We start from the raw sequence: 14,999 nt of genomic DNA on the forward strand, positions 1-14,999 counted from the left end.
AGTATTAGAAAAACTTATTCGAATATGGATTTGATAAATAAATCCTAACTAGACATGAATTAAATAAACTAAATCCTAAACAACTTTAGGTTTCCTACTCTTGGTATTATTTCCTACAATACCAAATTAATTACTCCTTAAGAAAAGGAGGAACTGTATATGCAATCAAGTTATATATGTAGCTTACGAGAAAATCATATGCATCATCCAAGAATTTAGTCATTTCAAAAAACTTAATAAAAGTTCTTACAATGAATTCTTTTTGTGCAAAAAATTAAAAAGAGTTGTGATTTACCAAGATATATTGACGATAATTGAATAAATAAATGATGAATAATTAAAGGACTCAAAGGCATGTTATTTTGGACATGAAATATATTCTTGGAATTATCAAAATAAAGACTACAAATCAAACTAGAAATTTAAGACAAAGGCACAAAACTATAAAGGCAAACACCTATAAATCAAAAGTGTAGGCTTTTTTTTTTCTTTGATTTGGTTTTTCAATTTTTCGTGAACACCCTACTAATATTTATGTGAACCAATAAATTCTTACTGCTATTTAATTAAAACCCGGATATGTCATCTCATAATTTCGTTAAAAGGAAGGATATTCTAAATCATAAAGGGAAATTGGAGTCCAATAAATGAAAGAAGGAGTATTTTTAACTCAAGAATTAACGTTAAGGACAATTTGACACTAATAGGTGAAAAATGACAAATTTAAATCATTCTCAATATGTTATGTGTTATGAAATATATTATGGATGTCCAATACACAAATATAATGCTTCTCATCCACCATCTTAATGGTTCCTCCATTATCCTCCACCATCTTAATGGTTCCTCCATTTTCTCATATATTGAATGCATATGTAGCACTATAAATAGAGGCATAAGTTTTCATATGAAATAGACTTGTAACACATTTTGGAAGAATAGTAAAAATCTCTCCTCTTTTGTCATTCTATTTCTATGGTTTTCATCCTTTAATATTTTGACTCTTTTAGCTTCATTTTATAACACGTTATCAGCACGAGACTCTACCTTGAGCAAATATTTTGAAACGATCAAAGCGCATTGGTTTAAAGATTCGTAGAGTGGTGAGAGTACCATTCTCAAACCAATTTCCAGGTGGGATATATATCATCACCCATTAGTTGATGGTGATAATCTCTGTGTTACTTATTTTGTTGATTCTAGTGGTGTTAACAATAAGTAGATCTCAGTGGTATTGAAAGAAAAGGTATTGATACCTTGGAAATATTAATAATCTACAGACATAGAATTCTTGGATATTACTCCTCGTTTGATGTTCATTGAAAATTTTGTTGCCATAATCTCCATAGTTGTTGGACATTAATTTTATGGTTCTTTGGTTGCCTTCGAGTATCAGCAGAATTCGTCACTTTCAAAGGTAATTTTTGTTATCCATTTAGTATTACCTTGTTAAGTTTATGATCACCAGAAGGGACAATATTTTCTATGCATTACTATGGCTACAGTTGAAGATGTGTTAGAGAAAAGTTTCTACATCATATATATGCCTCGATTTACTCCTGAAGTAGCAATATTTTGAAAGAAGCCCTAACCTATTACGGTTCGATATACTTAAGGCACGTTCAAATGATTGTGTTCTATTCCTGAAGAATGAGAACTTTTGATAAAAGCTAAAAATACAGATTCATTCCCTGAAGTGAATGTGATAATATTTAGTAAAGCTTATCAATACAGACGTGCTCTTGGTTGTGAAGAAATCACGACTCAACTCCAGAAGAGGTAGAATAATTGAGAAGAAATATTTCGAATATTCTATGCTTTACTCCCGAAGTAGTAAATTCATAAATCTGCTCCCGAAGTAGCAAAACTTTGAACTCTACTCCGAATGTTGTAACCTCCGAGCTCTACTCCCCAAGTAGTAGAATTCTGAAATTTACTCTTGAAGTAGTAAATAACTCCGAGATCTACTCCTGAAGTAGTAAGACCTTAAAATTTACTCTCGAAGTATTAAACATTTAAACTTTACTCCCGAAGTGGTAAAACTTTAAACTTTACTCATGAACCAGAAAGAATCGGTAAAATATTTGAGAAATATTCTGAAGCAATATCTTCTTGTGCTTGAGGAAAATAACGAGTTATTGATAAATGTCGGATAGCAAGCACATTTGAATAATCAGGATTCATTTCCCGAAGTGAATGAAGAAATACCACAACCTATCTCCTAGAGAGATAAAATACAAGGAATATACATTTTATTTGTGTGGTATGAAATTAAGGCATTGCAACACGTACCTGTCGTATATAGAAACATCTTGAATAATTTTATTAAAGTATCATTTTAAAGAAAAAGGAAGCAGAGTAAAGTGCTTTCTACTATAACCACATTGATAAATTATGGTTAGTTGTTATTGATTTCCTTGAAGGAAATAAACATTGGTGTATCCCTTTCCCGAAGGGTGTGATTACTATGTGGTTGCTGCTTTGATACAAAATATTCAGATGTTAATGGCTAGTCTCCTTGAAGGAGATATTTGAAATACTGAAGTTAGAACTTAATGTTTACTTTTCGTAATATACAATTTATAATGTCCATTTAATTACTGTTTCTTTCATGACACCAATAGTGTCTAACCAAATTTTTTCCCATGATACTAGCAGTATCTACGCAATATTTGGTGATACAAAAACCAAGGACTCTAGAAGAGATAATTGTTTGTTTACGAGTATCATGACACCAACAGTGTTCAAATAATATCTGATTATGAAAAATAAATTAAAGTCTCTTGAAGAGGTTATACATGATTGCACCATTTATCCCAGATCGTAATTGTTATAAATCGTAGTAAACCTGAAGTTTACTAGCAATAAAATTGGTTATCACATTGGGACTACAAATGATTGGAAAATTGAATATTTTTAAGTTACTACGGGTAAGAAATATGTATATGAAACGTTACCCGAGTATGATGGATCACATGTCACAATAAACCAGAAGTTTATGACATAAAATCTCATGCAATATTAAACCAGAAGTTTACTAAAATAAATAGCACTCGTCATGGTAAACTTAAGTTTTACGGATATAGATAATTTTATTAGTTGGAAATACCATTTTGGTTGTCCTGATTTAAATCTGATGTGCTAATTGAGTATTAAAAACATATTGAAGAACTAGAAGATTCTTCAAAATTTGTTTGTGTTGCTTGTTCTCATGATAAGTTGATTACACCAGCTAATGTTCGGACTGAATCCCCAAAATTCTGAAAAATATAAAAGGTGAATGTGGGCCCCTTCACCTGCAATGTGATGTCTTAAATAGATGCATCTATGAGAGGGTCACATGTATGTTTATTGTCAACTAGCAGTTTGACATTTACGAAGTTGCTTGCTCAAAATGATTGAGTTGGAAGCACAATTTTCAGAATACGTAATCAAGACAATCATCTTAATAGTGCTGGTTTATATCTAAGTTGGTTTGGCATTAGATGCTTCCATAATACAGCTAAACCATTGTTTATGAGAACAGAATTTCAGATGTTGGTCTGAGATATGATATATTGCATACAACAGCATTTGTATGCTTCAGATCAATAAATTTTGATAAATTCTCCCCTCATATTTGATTCAGGTTCAGGAACTAGATATTTCCATCTTTTAGCATTTGATGTGCGGTACATGATTAATGGATATACCATGATGCACACAGATGGATTTTCCCAAAGAAAATGGGGACATATGTCACTAAAATAAGGGGGAGAGAATAAGCAGCTTAGAAATATGTTGTGAATTATCATCAGTATGATCCTCAGATAATTCAAGTCAAATGCTGGAAGCATTTGCTGACCCAACTATTTCATATTTCATCTGCAAAATGCTCCTAATGTCCCTGAAGGACAGAGTCTACAACATGCATGGAGCATGGTAGACCAATCGGTTCTAAAAATAATAATCCTTGAAAAAGGGAGGAGCAAATGATCATAATAAGGAGGCAAAATGCTCTTGAAGAGCCGACGACATAACACTTCATGAAACCTTATGCGAGGTTCAGGTACCTGAAAATAATGAAGTGATGAGATCTCAGTAAGTTATGTCGAATTGCGAACCGATACAAGATGATATCTTGTCGACAATATTTTGATACAATATATCGCGCAATATTGTATAAGATTGTGAGGATTTAATTTCTACATCTCTTAAAGCATGTTGATGTAGAGATAATTACCAAGTAAAATGATGCATCTTGGTAAACGTAATGTTTATTGGGCCAACAGTCCAAACATCAGAAAATATCACATTATTTATAATGATGGAAGTTGTCACAGCCTATATGGCTCACTTGATAATGAAGTCTATATGAAAATTCCTGAAGGATTTAAAATGCCTGAAGCAATTAACTCAAAGTCTCGAGAGATGTATTCAATCAGATTACAAAGATCGTTGTATGGTCTAAAACAATCAGGGCGCATGTGGTACAATCGCCTCAGTGAGTACTTGGTAAAACAAGGTTATATAAATAATGCCATTTGTCCATGTGTTTTTATTAAGAAAGCAAAATCAGAGTTCGTTATAATTGTTGTTTATGTTGATGACATAAACCTAATTGGAACTCCAGAAGAGCTCCAAAAGGCGATTGAATATTTAAAGAAAGAATTTGAGATGAAAGATCTGGGAAAAGCAAAACTTTGTCTTGGTTTGCAGATTGAACATTTGACAGATGGGATCCTTATCCATCAATCTGCTTATACCGAAAAGGTTTTAAAAAAAGATTTTACATGGACAATGTGCATCCTTTAAGTACTCCAATGGTTGTTCGCTCACTTGAAGTGAGTAAAGATCCGTTCCGACCTCAAGAAGCAAATGAAGAGCTTCTTGGTCCTGAAGTACCATATCTTAGTGCAATTGGTGCACTTATGTATCTTGCTAACGCTACAAGACCTGACATAGCGTTCTCTGTTAATTTGCTAGCAAGATATAGCTCTTCTCCTACACGAAGACATTGGAACGGAGTTAAGCATATATTGCGATATCTGAAGGGAACTAGCGATATGGGTCTGTTTTATACTAACAAAGGTAGTATAGATCTTGTTGGTTATGCAGATGCAGGTTATTTATCTGATCCACATAAAGCTCGATCTCAAACAGGCTATCTGTTTACATGCGGAGGTACTGCTATATCATGGCGATCCACAAAGCAGTCCATTGTTGCTACTTCTTCGAATCATGCTGAGATAATAGCTATTCATGAAGCAAGTAGAGAATGTGTGTGGTTGAGATCAGTGATACATTTCATCAGAGAAAGATGTGGCTTGAAGTGTGATACAAAAATACCCACAGTATTATATGAAGATAATGCTGCATGCATAGCTCAATTAAAAGGAGGATTTATAAAAGGAGATAGAACGAAGCACATTTCACCAAAGTTATTTTTCACACATGATCTCCAGAAGAATGGTGATCTTGATGTGCAACAAATTCGTTCAAGTGACAATCCTGCAGATTTGTTCACCAAATCTTTGCCAACTTCAACTCTTGAGAAAATGATATTCAAGATTGGAATGCGAAGACTCCGACATCTGAATATTGTTCTTCGTCAGGGGGAGTGAAATACGTGTTGTACTCTTTTTTCCTTAACCAAGTTTTGTCCCATTGGGTTTTCTAGGTAAGGTTTTTAATGAGGCAACTCTCAAAGCGTATTACTAGATATGTGTACTCTTTTTCCTTCATTGAGGCTTTTTCCCACGGGGTTTTTCCCAATAAGGTTTTTAACGATGCACATCATCTATGGACATCCAAGGGGGAGTGTTATGAAATATATTATGGATGTCCAATACACAAATATAATGCTTCTCCTCCACCATCTTAATGGTTCCTCGATTTTCCTCCACCATCTTATTGGTTCCTCCATTTTCTCATATATTGAATGCATATGTAGCATTATAAATAGAGGCATAAGTTTTCATATGAAATAGACTTGTAACACATTTTGGAAGAATAGTAAAAATCTCTTCTCTTTTGTCATTCTATTTCTATGGTTTTCATCCTTTAATATTGTGACTCTTTTAGCTTCATTTTATAACATTATGAACATTTTTGACCATTTTCCTCTTATGGATGGTATAACAATATTTTTCCAACTTAACAAAATGTGTTTGGCCCAGTAAGCAGCTAAAGGCCCAGCTGAGAAGGTTTTTGATAATCGTTTAAAAATGCTACATTGTAAAACCCTAGTCTCCCCATAGCCGATCCCTTGAGGAGAAGAGACACACCACAAGTGTTTCAATGGGTAAACTTCTCACCATGCCCAAAGTCTCTAACTTCCCTTTGTGGGTCTTTCTATTTGAATGAATAAATTTCTGAATGTTGGATAATGCCTCGTTTTTTAATAGTTATGTAACATATATGGTAGTTTTTCCTTCAAGAATTGAATTTTTCATTTAGAACTTGTTTATTTGTGTATGTTTCATGTGGGTTTCTGCTTTATTTACATAAAATGCTTATCTTTATGAGCGAATGAGGCATTTTTGTGTAACATATCTGGTAATTTACCTTAAAGAATTGATCCTTTTTTCATTTAGAATTTGTGTATATGTGTATGATTCATGTGGGTTTCTGCTTTATGCACATAAATGCTTATCTTTATGAATGAATGAGCCATTTTTATGGGTTTGATTTAGTATGTTGAGACTGAAGTGTTTTAGGTTTGATTAGTGGGTATTGGTAACAACAACAACAACATACCCAGTGTAATGTTGCAAGTAGGGTTTGGGGAGTGTAGAATGTACGTAGACCTTACCCTATATTCATAGGGTAGAGATTAATGGGTATTGGTGTTATTGTGGGAAATGCTGCAGGTGCTTACACTTATGTGTCAGAGTTATGGAGGAAGAAGCAGTCAGATGTGATGAGGTTCTTGCAAAGGGTGAGGTGCTGGGAGTACAGGCAGCTCCCTTCCATTGTCCGTGTTACTAGGCCTACTCGTCCTGACAAAGCAAGACGCCTCGGCTACAAAGCCAAGCAGGTACACTTTCTTTGCCTTCTTAGTTACTCAGTTTTATTCTTCTTTGAAAGTGGTGGCTAGATAGAAACAGAGGTGGATTTCTAGAACTTGGGTGCACTCCTAAATAAAAGAGAAAAAAGAATGTGTTTAAGAGGGAATTGATACTTGTTCCTTTATATAAATAACTTAGCATTCAACCAAGTGAACCATTAAGCCCTTTGAGAACATGGGTGCCATCAAACAATATTAGATCAATTCTAAGAACAAACAATAACAACAACAACAACAAACCCAGTGTAATCCCACAAAACATGGGTGTCATCAAACAATATTAGATCAATTCTAAGAACAAACAATAACAACAACAAACCCAGTGTAATCCCACAAATGGGGTCTGGAGAGGGTAGTGCGTGCGCAAACTTGCCCCTAGCAATGAGAAGGTAGAGAGGCTGTTCCCGATAGATCCTCGGCTCTAAGAGAGATGAAAAGGAGGGAGTAGCAACAAGCATAAACAACAACAAGAAAATAAGCATACACATCAGCAAGAAAATAAGATAACCAAGGCTAAAGAAACAACTGGTAGTAATAGAAATACAAGAGTAGTACTAATGCACCGGGGATGGAATAGAAATACGTTGGCCTGTCTACTAACTTTCTACCCTAATTTGGCGGAGAGACCGCGGGTTCACATGCACCACTACTTTTAGAGTAGAGAAGCCCCTGGATAGAGATTATACTAGTGTGTACAGATAGTGTGTCCGTCTGTACGAATCTTTTTAGGTTAATGCTTCTGATGATTGACTATATAAGTTTAATTACTACTAATTAACTGACTTGTGAATAAAATAAATATAGAGATTATAGACTAGTTATATCTCGTCAACGATTACACTGCTTCTTGTTTGGGTAAAACTCTGAGTTGCAATAGTGCTTGTTTGTATAACATCTTCGTCAGAAATTGCCTGATTCCTTCATCATTTATATGTAGTTCCAGGATCCAAGGAATAAGTACAAGCTCTAAAACAGTGTGATTTTACGTGCCTGGAAGTTGTCAGTTTCTTTCTGTCGAGGAACATTTATAGATAGAACAGAACAGACTTATATTACCCTGACATGCTCCATTTCTGTTAGGGTGTTGTAACCAATGACTATTATCTTTTTACTACAGGGTTATGTGGTCTACCGTGTTCGTGTTAAACGTGGTGGAAGGAAGAGGCCCGTTTCCAAGGGTATCGTGTATGGCAAACCCACCAACCAGGGTGTCACCCAATTGAAGTTTCAGCGTAGCAAGCGCTCAGTTGCTGAAGAGCGTGCTGGTAGGAAATTGGGTGGTCTTAGGGTTCTCAATTCCTACTGGATTAATGAGGTCAGTTCTGAAACATGTTGATACTAATGGCATGAGAAAATGATATTCTTATTTTGCTTCAAGCAAGGAACTATGTCCTGAATCATTAGAAATGTTCTACAAATCTGTTTGCAAAAAATTACGGAATCTGAATTGCAAATGCTGTTGAAATGTAGGATTCTACGTACAAATACTATGAGGTGATCTTGGTTGACCAAGCCCATGCTGCCATACGTAACGATCCTAGGATCAACTGGATCTGCAACCCAGTGCACAAACACAGAGAACTTCACGGTCTCACTTCAGCTGGTAAGAAATACAGGGGTCTTCGAGGAAGAGGACATTTACACCACAAAGCGCGTCCTTCAAGAAGGGCAACCTGGAAGAGGAACCAAACTATGTCTCTCCGCCGCTACCGCTGATGTGCTTAGCATTTTCGAGCAACTGTCATTGCCTTGTTTTGCCTTCAATGTTGTAGCCCTTTTTGTCTTCTTTGGACAAGTCCTGCTGTTTTACTTTGCAGAACAACTGAGTTTGTGTGCAAGATTTTTAACTCTAGATATTCTGATACATGATTACTAGTATATCAAGGAATTATTTCAGTGTGAGGTTTGCAAAGGGGGAAGGAATCCTAAATAGTCATTTGGATTCTTCTGTTATTGCTCATTCATTCCGTTTTCTCTTCGGGTTTTCTCCAGCCTTTGGCAGTAGATGGAGTTCCGATATAAGTATGAAGTATCTTATGTCTTTTTCCAGGTAGTTTTTAGTCTAATAGAGTATCTTATGAGAAACCTGCACTATATTTGAGGGGAAATATAACGAAAGGTGTCTTCTCATTTCCTTTTATTCCTATCAATCTATCAATCCCTTCACAATTGTGTAAGATTTCCCTTCAAATGCTTGGTTGAGCACTTCGTTGTTCTAGAAATCTTATGCACTCTTCCAGCTAGGGTTGAAATTTTAGTTTTTGGCAATTTGTGATTTGTTTCAAAATATTCGTTTTAGAGGTTTGTACAGTCGTACCTCTTTATAAAACATCTTTATATAACATCTTAGCAGTCAAGTATTTTCTCGGATCTGATTTTTTATGTAATATTTTATTTATAACAATTTTTTATTTATAAGAGCAACTACCATCTTTGTAAAATTACCCTTCTAAAACAACTATTCTTTTTTGGAAATATAGTAATTAATCATCTTTATAGAAGTAGAATCTCTAAAATTAGCAATAATAGGACTAGAGATTTTGACTTATAAAGTGTGATTAAGTTTAAAATTTGATATTTTTTTGCTTATAATAGCTAAAGATTATTTATAGTTGTATAAAAACCCGTCGCCATAACAACCAAAAAATCCAAAACCAACAATTATAACAATGATATTATAGAGAAAATCCAAAACCAACAATTATAACAATGATATTATAGAGAGGTTTGAAAGTATTAATCTTTTTGTAAAAATTTACGATTACTCTTTAAATTAGTGAAGTGATAATCGATGTTTTAGGGTGGCGTGATAAATGGAGATTAATGCTATTAAATGTCTTTGGCTAGGGTTAAAAAATCAATAAGAAATGGATAACTCTAACATAGAGCCCGTTTGGATTGGCTTATAAGTTGCTGAAAACAACTTATAAGCTGTTTTCAATTGTTTTGAGTGTTTGACTGGCTAGTTTAAAGCCATTGTGTGCTTAAAATAAGCCCAAAAAAATAATTGGGTCCATTTGACTTAGCTTATCTAAAGCAACTTATAAACTGAAAAGTTATTTTCAATTTTTTTTAGTGTTTGGCTGGCCAGCTTAAAGCCATTTTGTGCTTAAAATAAGCCCAAAAAAAATAATTGAGCCCGTTTAACTTAACTTATCACAGCTTATAAGCAAAAAAAAAAAAAAAAATTGGGCTACCCCAATTTTTTTTTTTTTTGCTTATAAGTTATTTTCAGCTGCTTTTTTTAAATCCATCCAAACAGGCTCATAATGTAAAGAAAGTATCGGGAATTAAGGTGAAGCATTTGATTTCAAACACGTGTCTCAATTTAATTTTAATGGACAAGATATATTTGCTATTAACTATAGTTAACTTTCCTCTTCACTTTTTATCTTGTGTCTTCCATAATCCAGGCCAGATCTTTCTCTTCTTGACCTTCTTCTGTCTTCCACCTTCCTTCTCCAAAACCTATAGCTAGAGTGTTCATGGTTCGGTTTGGATCGGTTATTGATTAAAATCATAACCAAATCAATTTAGTCGGTTTTTAAATGTTTAAAATCATAACCAAACCAAATAAAATAATAACCACCGGTTTGGTTATTGTCGGTTTGGTTCGGTTTGGTTGGATTTTTCGGTTTATGACTAACAGCCATGAGACTTATCAGTAAAACATTAAAAAGTTGAAAAAGACAAGTCTTTTTTTTTATTCAAACGATAAATTTTATTTATCGTTTAAGGTGAAACATACATCATAGAAACATTTTCACTATTAGTGATAGTGTCGTATTCAAGTTACCCAAAGTTGCTAAACTATTACATATAGAGCTAAAAACTAACTAAGTAGTGGTTGCACCATTTTTGTCATCTTAATACACATACCTGGAAATAAAGTAGAGCATAGGAGCTTTTAGTTGTTGTTATAAACATACATATTAATTAAACATAAAGACTACCTAAAATTAAAATGAAAATATATGAAATAAAAAAACTTTGTGTAATGATCTCAAACTTTGGGGCAGTACTTGCATTTTGCCCTCAATTCTCCCATTTTATTAAAAAAACTTTGTATAATGATCCAAAACTTCAGATGTTTTTCTATCATTATCCCAAAGGCTAGGGTCTCAACTACAAGGAGTTGTTCTTTTCTGCTTTTTAGGAGGATTACCCACGGAAGAAGTATTAGGGCATTACCATGTGCTTAAGTTGCTGCAAATGCTGATGTTACTGAAGTATCTTCTATAGGAACCTCCAAATCTACAACCTCTGTCCTTTTCATATGAAAAATATTAGAAGTTTAGGACCCATTCAGACAAAAAAAAAAAGGTATAAATTCGAAAAAAAAAAAAAAAAGCAACCTAAAATCAAATGGCTGACAAAGAAAGGCTAAAAATTTAAGTTAAAGATATTAGACTCTAACGTGAGCTTATGTTAGTAGGTTTACACTTACCACTTAAAGAGTTAAAAGACTTTAAAGACATAGGCTTGGACATATTCTTAAAAACATGGGCCTTAAACAATCATGTGAAATAAGTAGATCAAAAATAAAATTAATGATTAAAAGGTATAAAATATTTATAATTATTTATGAAAAACTAATATTATACATATAAATAATTATAAAATTTATGTATATAATTTATCGGTTTGGTTCGATTATTTATTCGGTTATTTTTTAATATAACCATAACCAAACCAAATATTATCGGGTTTTAAAATTTAAAACCAAATCAAACCAAACCAAACCAAATGTCGGTTTTCTTATTCGGTTTGATTAAATTTTCGGTTTGGTTTTGGTTTTAACCAAAACCGTGAACAGCCCTACCTATAGCTTTCGAGCTATTCTCTCTCTCTCTCTCTCTCTCTCTCTCTTCTACATTGCTCTGTTATTTTGTAATTGTTGGTTTTCCATTGTTTCCAAATATTCAAAGCCCATTGAGTAGTGGTGGATTCAGGATTTTAACTCAGGGGGGTTCGAAAAAAACAACAAAAGATAAATATAAAAAATAATGTTGTTGATGGGAATCGAACCTATAATACTAGAGACAATTTTGAACACCCTGGACCGCTTGAGCTAACCTTTTACATTTATTCAGGGTGTTCAAAAGCTAATATATATACATAAACACAAAAAATCTACCCGAACAACCTCGGTTGGCTCTGCATCCGCCCCTGCCATTGAGGGCATCATTCAGTAGCAATATTATTATAACTATATAGAAAAATGGATCTAGATGTAGGATCGTCGACCAAGGGCAAATTTGTAATTTTGCTCAATCATAAAAGTTCTATGAAAAGTAAGAACCAACCATATACTCCTATAAAATAAATATTGTGTCCTTGGACGTGGACCCCATTCTCCCCCCACCTGCAACTCTCCAATAAAATTTACGTTGGGTCCCACATAAACAAATGGAGACATGGGTCCCATATTATTAGCTTATTTACTTTTAACTAATCTTAGATTCGTATTTATTTTTAGTTTAAAGAATTATTGCACACTATTATGGTATCCACTTTCTCATACCAATTCACAAATTTATATATTTTACACATGATATCTTTATAATTACTGGGGAAGTCTATACAAATACAACATTTTAAAAACTAAATGCATCTATTTATTACATTTTAGTCGATCAATTTTTGTTTGGGGAAGGAAGGAGTTTTGTATTAAGCCGATATCAGAAGATGTAACACATGTTATCCATAAATTTCTAAAAATAAAAGATGTAATGTCCAATAAAACTGTTAGAAAAACAACGCAATAAGAGAAAGTGAATACTTTGATCTACCAACAAAAAGATCTTCATGTGTGCTGTCACGGGCCGACTCCTCCTAAGCGGCAGCGGCACAAAAATAGCCCGTGCGGCGCTCGTAGTCCCACCTGACTACAAGCCAGCCTTTCCTTATCCCAGGTTTTCTTGGCACGACCCCATGCCTATGGTGAAGCTTGCCTCAGAGGCTTAGCTTTCCTTGTGCCGCCCGTTTGATGTCAAGGCTTCAGCCTTGTCTTGCTATCATACCCTTGTGGCACATTTCATACGCTGGGTCTCGTCTATGCGCACCCCTTGGGTTGGCTACGGACATGCATGTCCCTCGCCTGGCACTGAGCGTCGCTCCTGCGCGCACAGTCCTATCCTCAAGCTTGACACTTGCCTTGTGTCGTGCCCGAGTAGGGCAACTTCCAATCCTTGGCCTTTATCAGGTGCGGTCCTCTTTCATGTGCCTATGGTTGTCCCATGGCATTGGCAAACATAGCCCTCGCAACTTACTTCCATCCCTCGTGGTGCAGCGTCACCCCACGACTGCACGTCTAGGCCAACGGACCCTTGCTTGCGAGGCTGAACCCAAGCCAAACTCACAAGTCGATACACGAGGCTCTTGAGTGGTGCCTCGAGTACTCAATCGGCACGGAGGTCTTTAACATCCATAAATGTAGCCCGCGGGGCATAATCAGTTTCTACGTCAAGCCTCCGGCACTCGTTGTGCGCCCAACGCGGCCCGCAGGCACGACGCCGTCCATAGAGTCCCCTAACTCGTATGGATACCTAGGACACTCCTATGAGATGCCTAGGCAGGCCCTTGAGGTCTTCCCTCAAGGTTGCTCACTTAGTGCGACTGGCCGACAGCACGCACGGGGGAGGCTGGCTGAGCTGTAGACACCTCTGCCCCCCTTATATATGCTTTAAAAAGAAAAACCCAAGTTCCAGCACTGGACATCATTTTGCCAGAGAATCACAATAGGCCTTTCTCACTCTTCCGAACTCCAAATGAGGCGCCGTTTGTTCCTAACTCTTTCTCTTGACTTCCTTCACTCCTCCATGAAGTTTCGTCTCATCCCCATACTCGTGGAACGAGATATAGCCTTCGGGAGCTTAATCACTTACACTGCTCCTTGGCTAAGTCAAGCCCTTAGGTGAACGATCTTCAAATGACGCCAAACTTGGTAAACACATTCCATAACATCCTAGGAAGGGTCCCCTCACCCTAAATCCCAAGATTCCATTCATAGCTCGGAAACGCACGGGACTGACACTCAGGCTCGCGCGTGGCCTCGTCCGCTGACGGCCCATGGGCTCATCCCAGATCCTTGCTAAACTTCCTTGGCACTCTTATAATATGCCATAGAGCATCTCTAGATGCTTATTGACTCTCGCCCGTCGGAGCCCCTTTTCAATGCACGTCGCCCGCGCACGACTGACACTGCCTGCGCGGCCGACCCTGCCTGCGCGCACGGCTGACACTGCCTGCGCGGCCGACCCTGCCTGCGCGCACGGCCGACACTGCCTGCGCGCGGCTGACACTCATCTGCACACATCTCCTGCACGACTGACACTCGCTTGGCCCTCCTGGGCGCGCAGGGGTTATGGGCGCCAAGGCACAACGAAGGCAGCCCGTAACATTCTCCCTCACTCAAGCTCGTCATCGTCCTCGATGACATAGACACGTCCACGCCAACCCGGAGTTTGCCCCCTCGGGGTCTCACATCTCCTTCCCTAGTCCTTTGGGTCTAAAACCCGTCTCATCTCCTCTTAAAAATGGAGTCGTGCCCCATGCACTTCTCCTCCCTAGTTTCTCCCAAGCGTGCCTCTGCACCTCGCTTGGAAAGTGCCTCCGCACTTGCACCCTCTGGTGGCTAACTTTGTGGTGACCGCCTGTCATCCACACCATGTTCCTCACGGCCTTCATCAGATCAGGAACCTTTGTCTCCCATCTTGGTAATTCCTACATAGCACCCATTGGTGCGACTTCCACAGTCCAACTGCAACCATTGCAGCCCCCCCCCCCCCCCCCCCCCCCCCTTTTTTTTTTACCGTTTACTTCAGAAGACAATCGTCCTTCAATTTTCACATGGCCCAATGCCTCTTCACAGGCGAACACTCCCCCACTAAAAGTGGAAGACACTTTTCCTTGTTTGTCAAGGTAGGCATCCCTCGATGTGGCAACCTTT

The 14,999-nt window shown here is 36.8% G+C and overlaps 1 protein-coding gene across 1 annotated transcript; it reads left to right on the plus strand.

Annotated features, from left to right (window-relative positions):
- The first annotated feature begins 6,127 nt into the window (after positions 1 to 6,127).
- Positions 6,128 to 8,947, plus strand: LOC132606216 (large ribosomal subunit protein eL15-like). The gene is made up of 4 exons (XM_060319617.1): positions 6,128 to 6,283; positions 6,852 to 7,018; positions 8,166 to 8,363; positions 8,519 to 8,947. Exons 1-4 carry the CDS (start codon positions 6,280 to 6,282, stop codon positions 8,762 to 8,764), a joined length of 615 nt encoding a protein of 204 aa, XP_060175600.1. The 5' UTR covers positions 6,128 to 6,279; the 3' UTR covers positions 8,765 to 8,947.
- Positions 8,948 to 14,999: the final 6,052 nt, after the last annotated feature.

This window comes from Lycium barbarum, chromosome 8 (genome assembly GCF_019175385.1).
Source record: "Lycium barbarum isolate Lr01 chromosome 8, ASM1917538v2, whole genome shotgun sequence".
Taxonomy (NCBI): Eukaryota; Viridiplantae; Streptophyta; class Magnoliopsida; order Solanales; family Solanaceae; genus Lycium; species Lycium barbarum.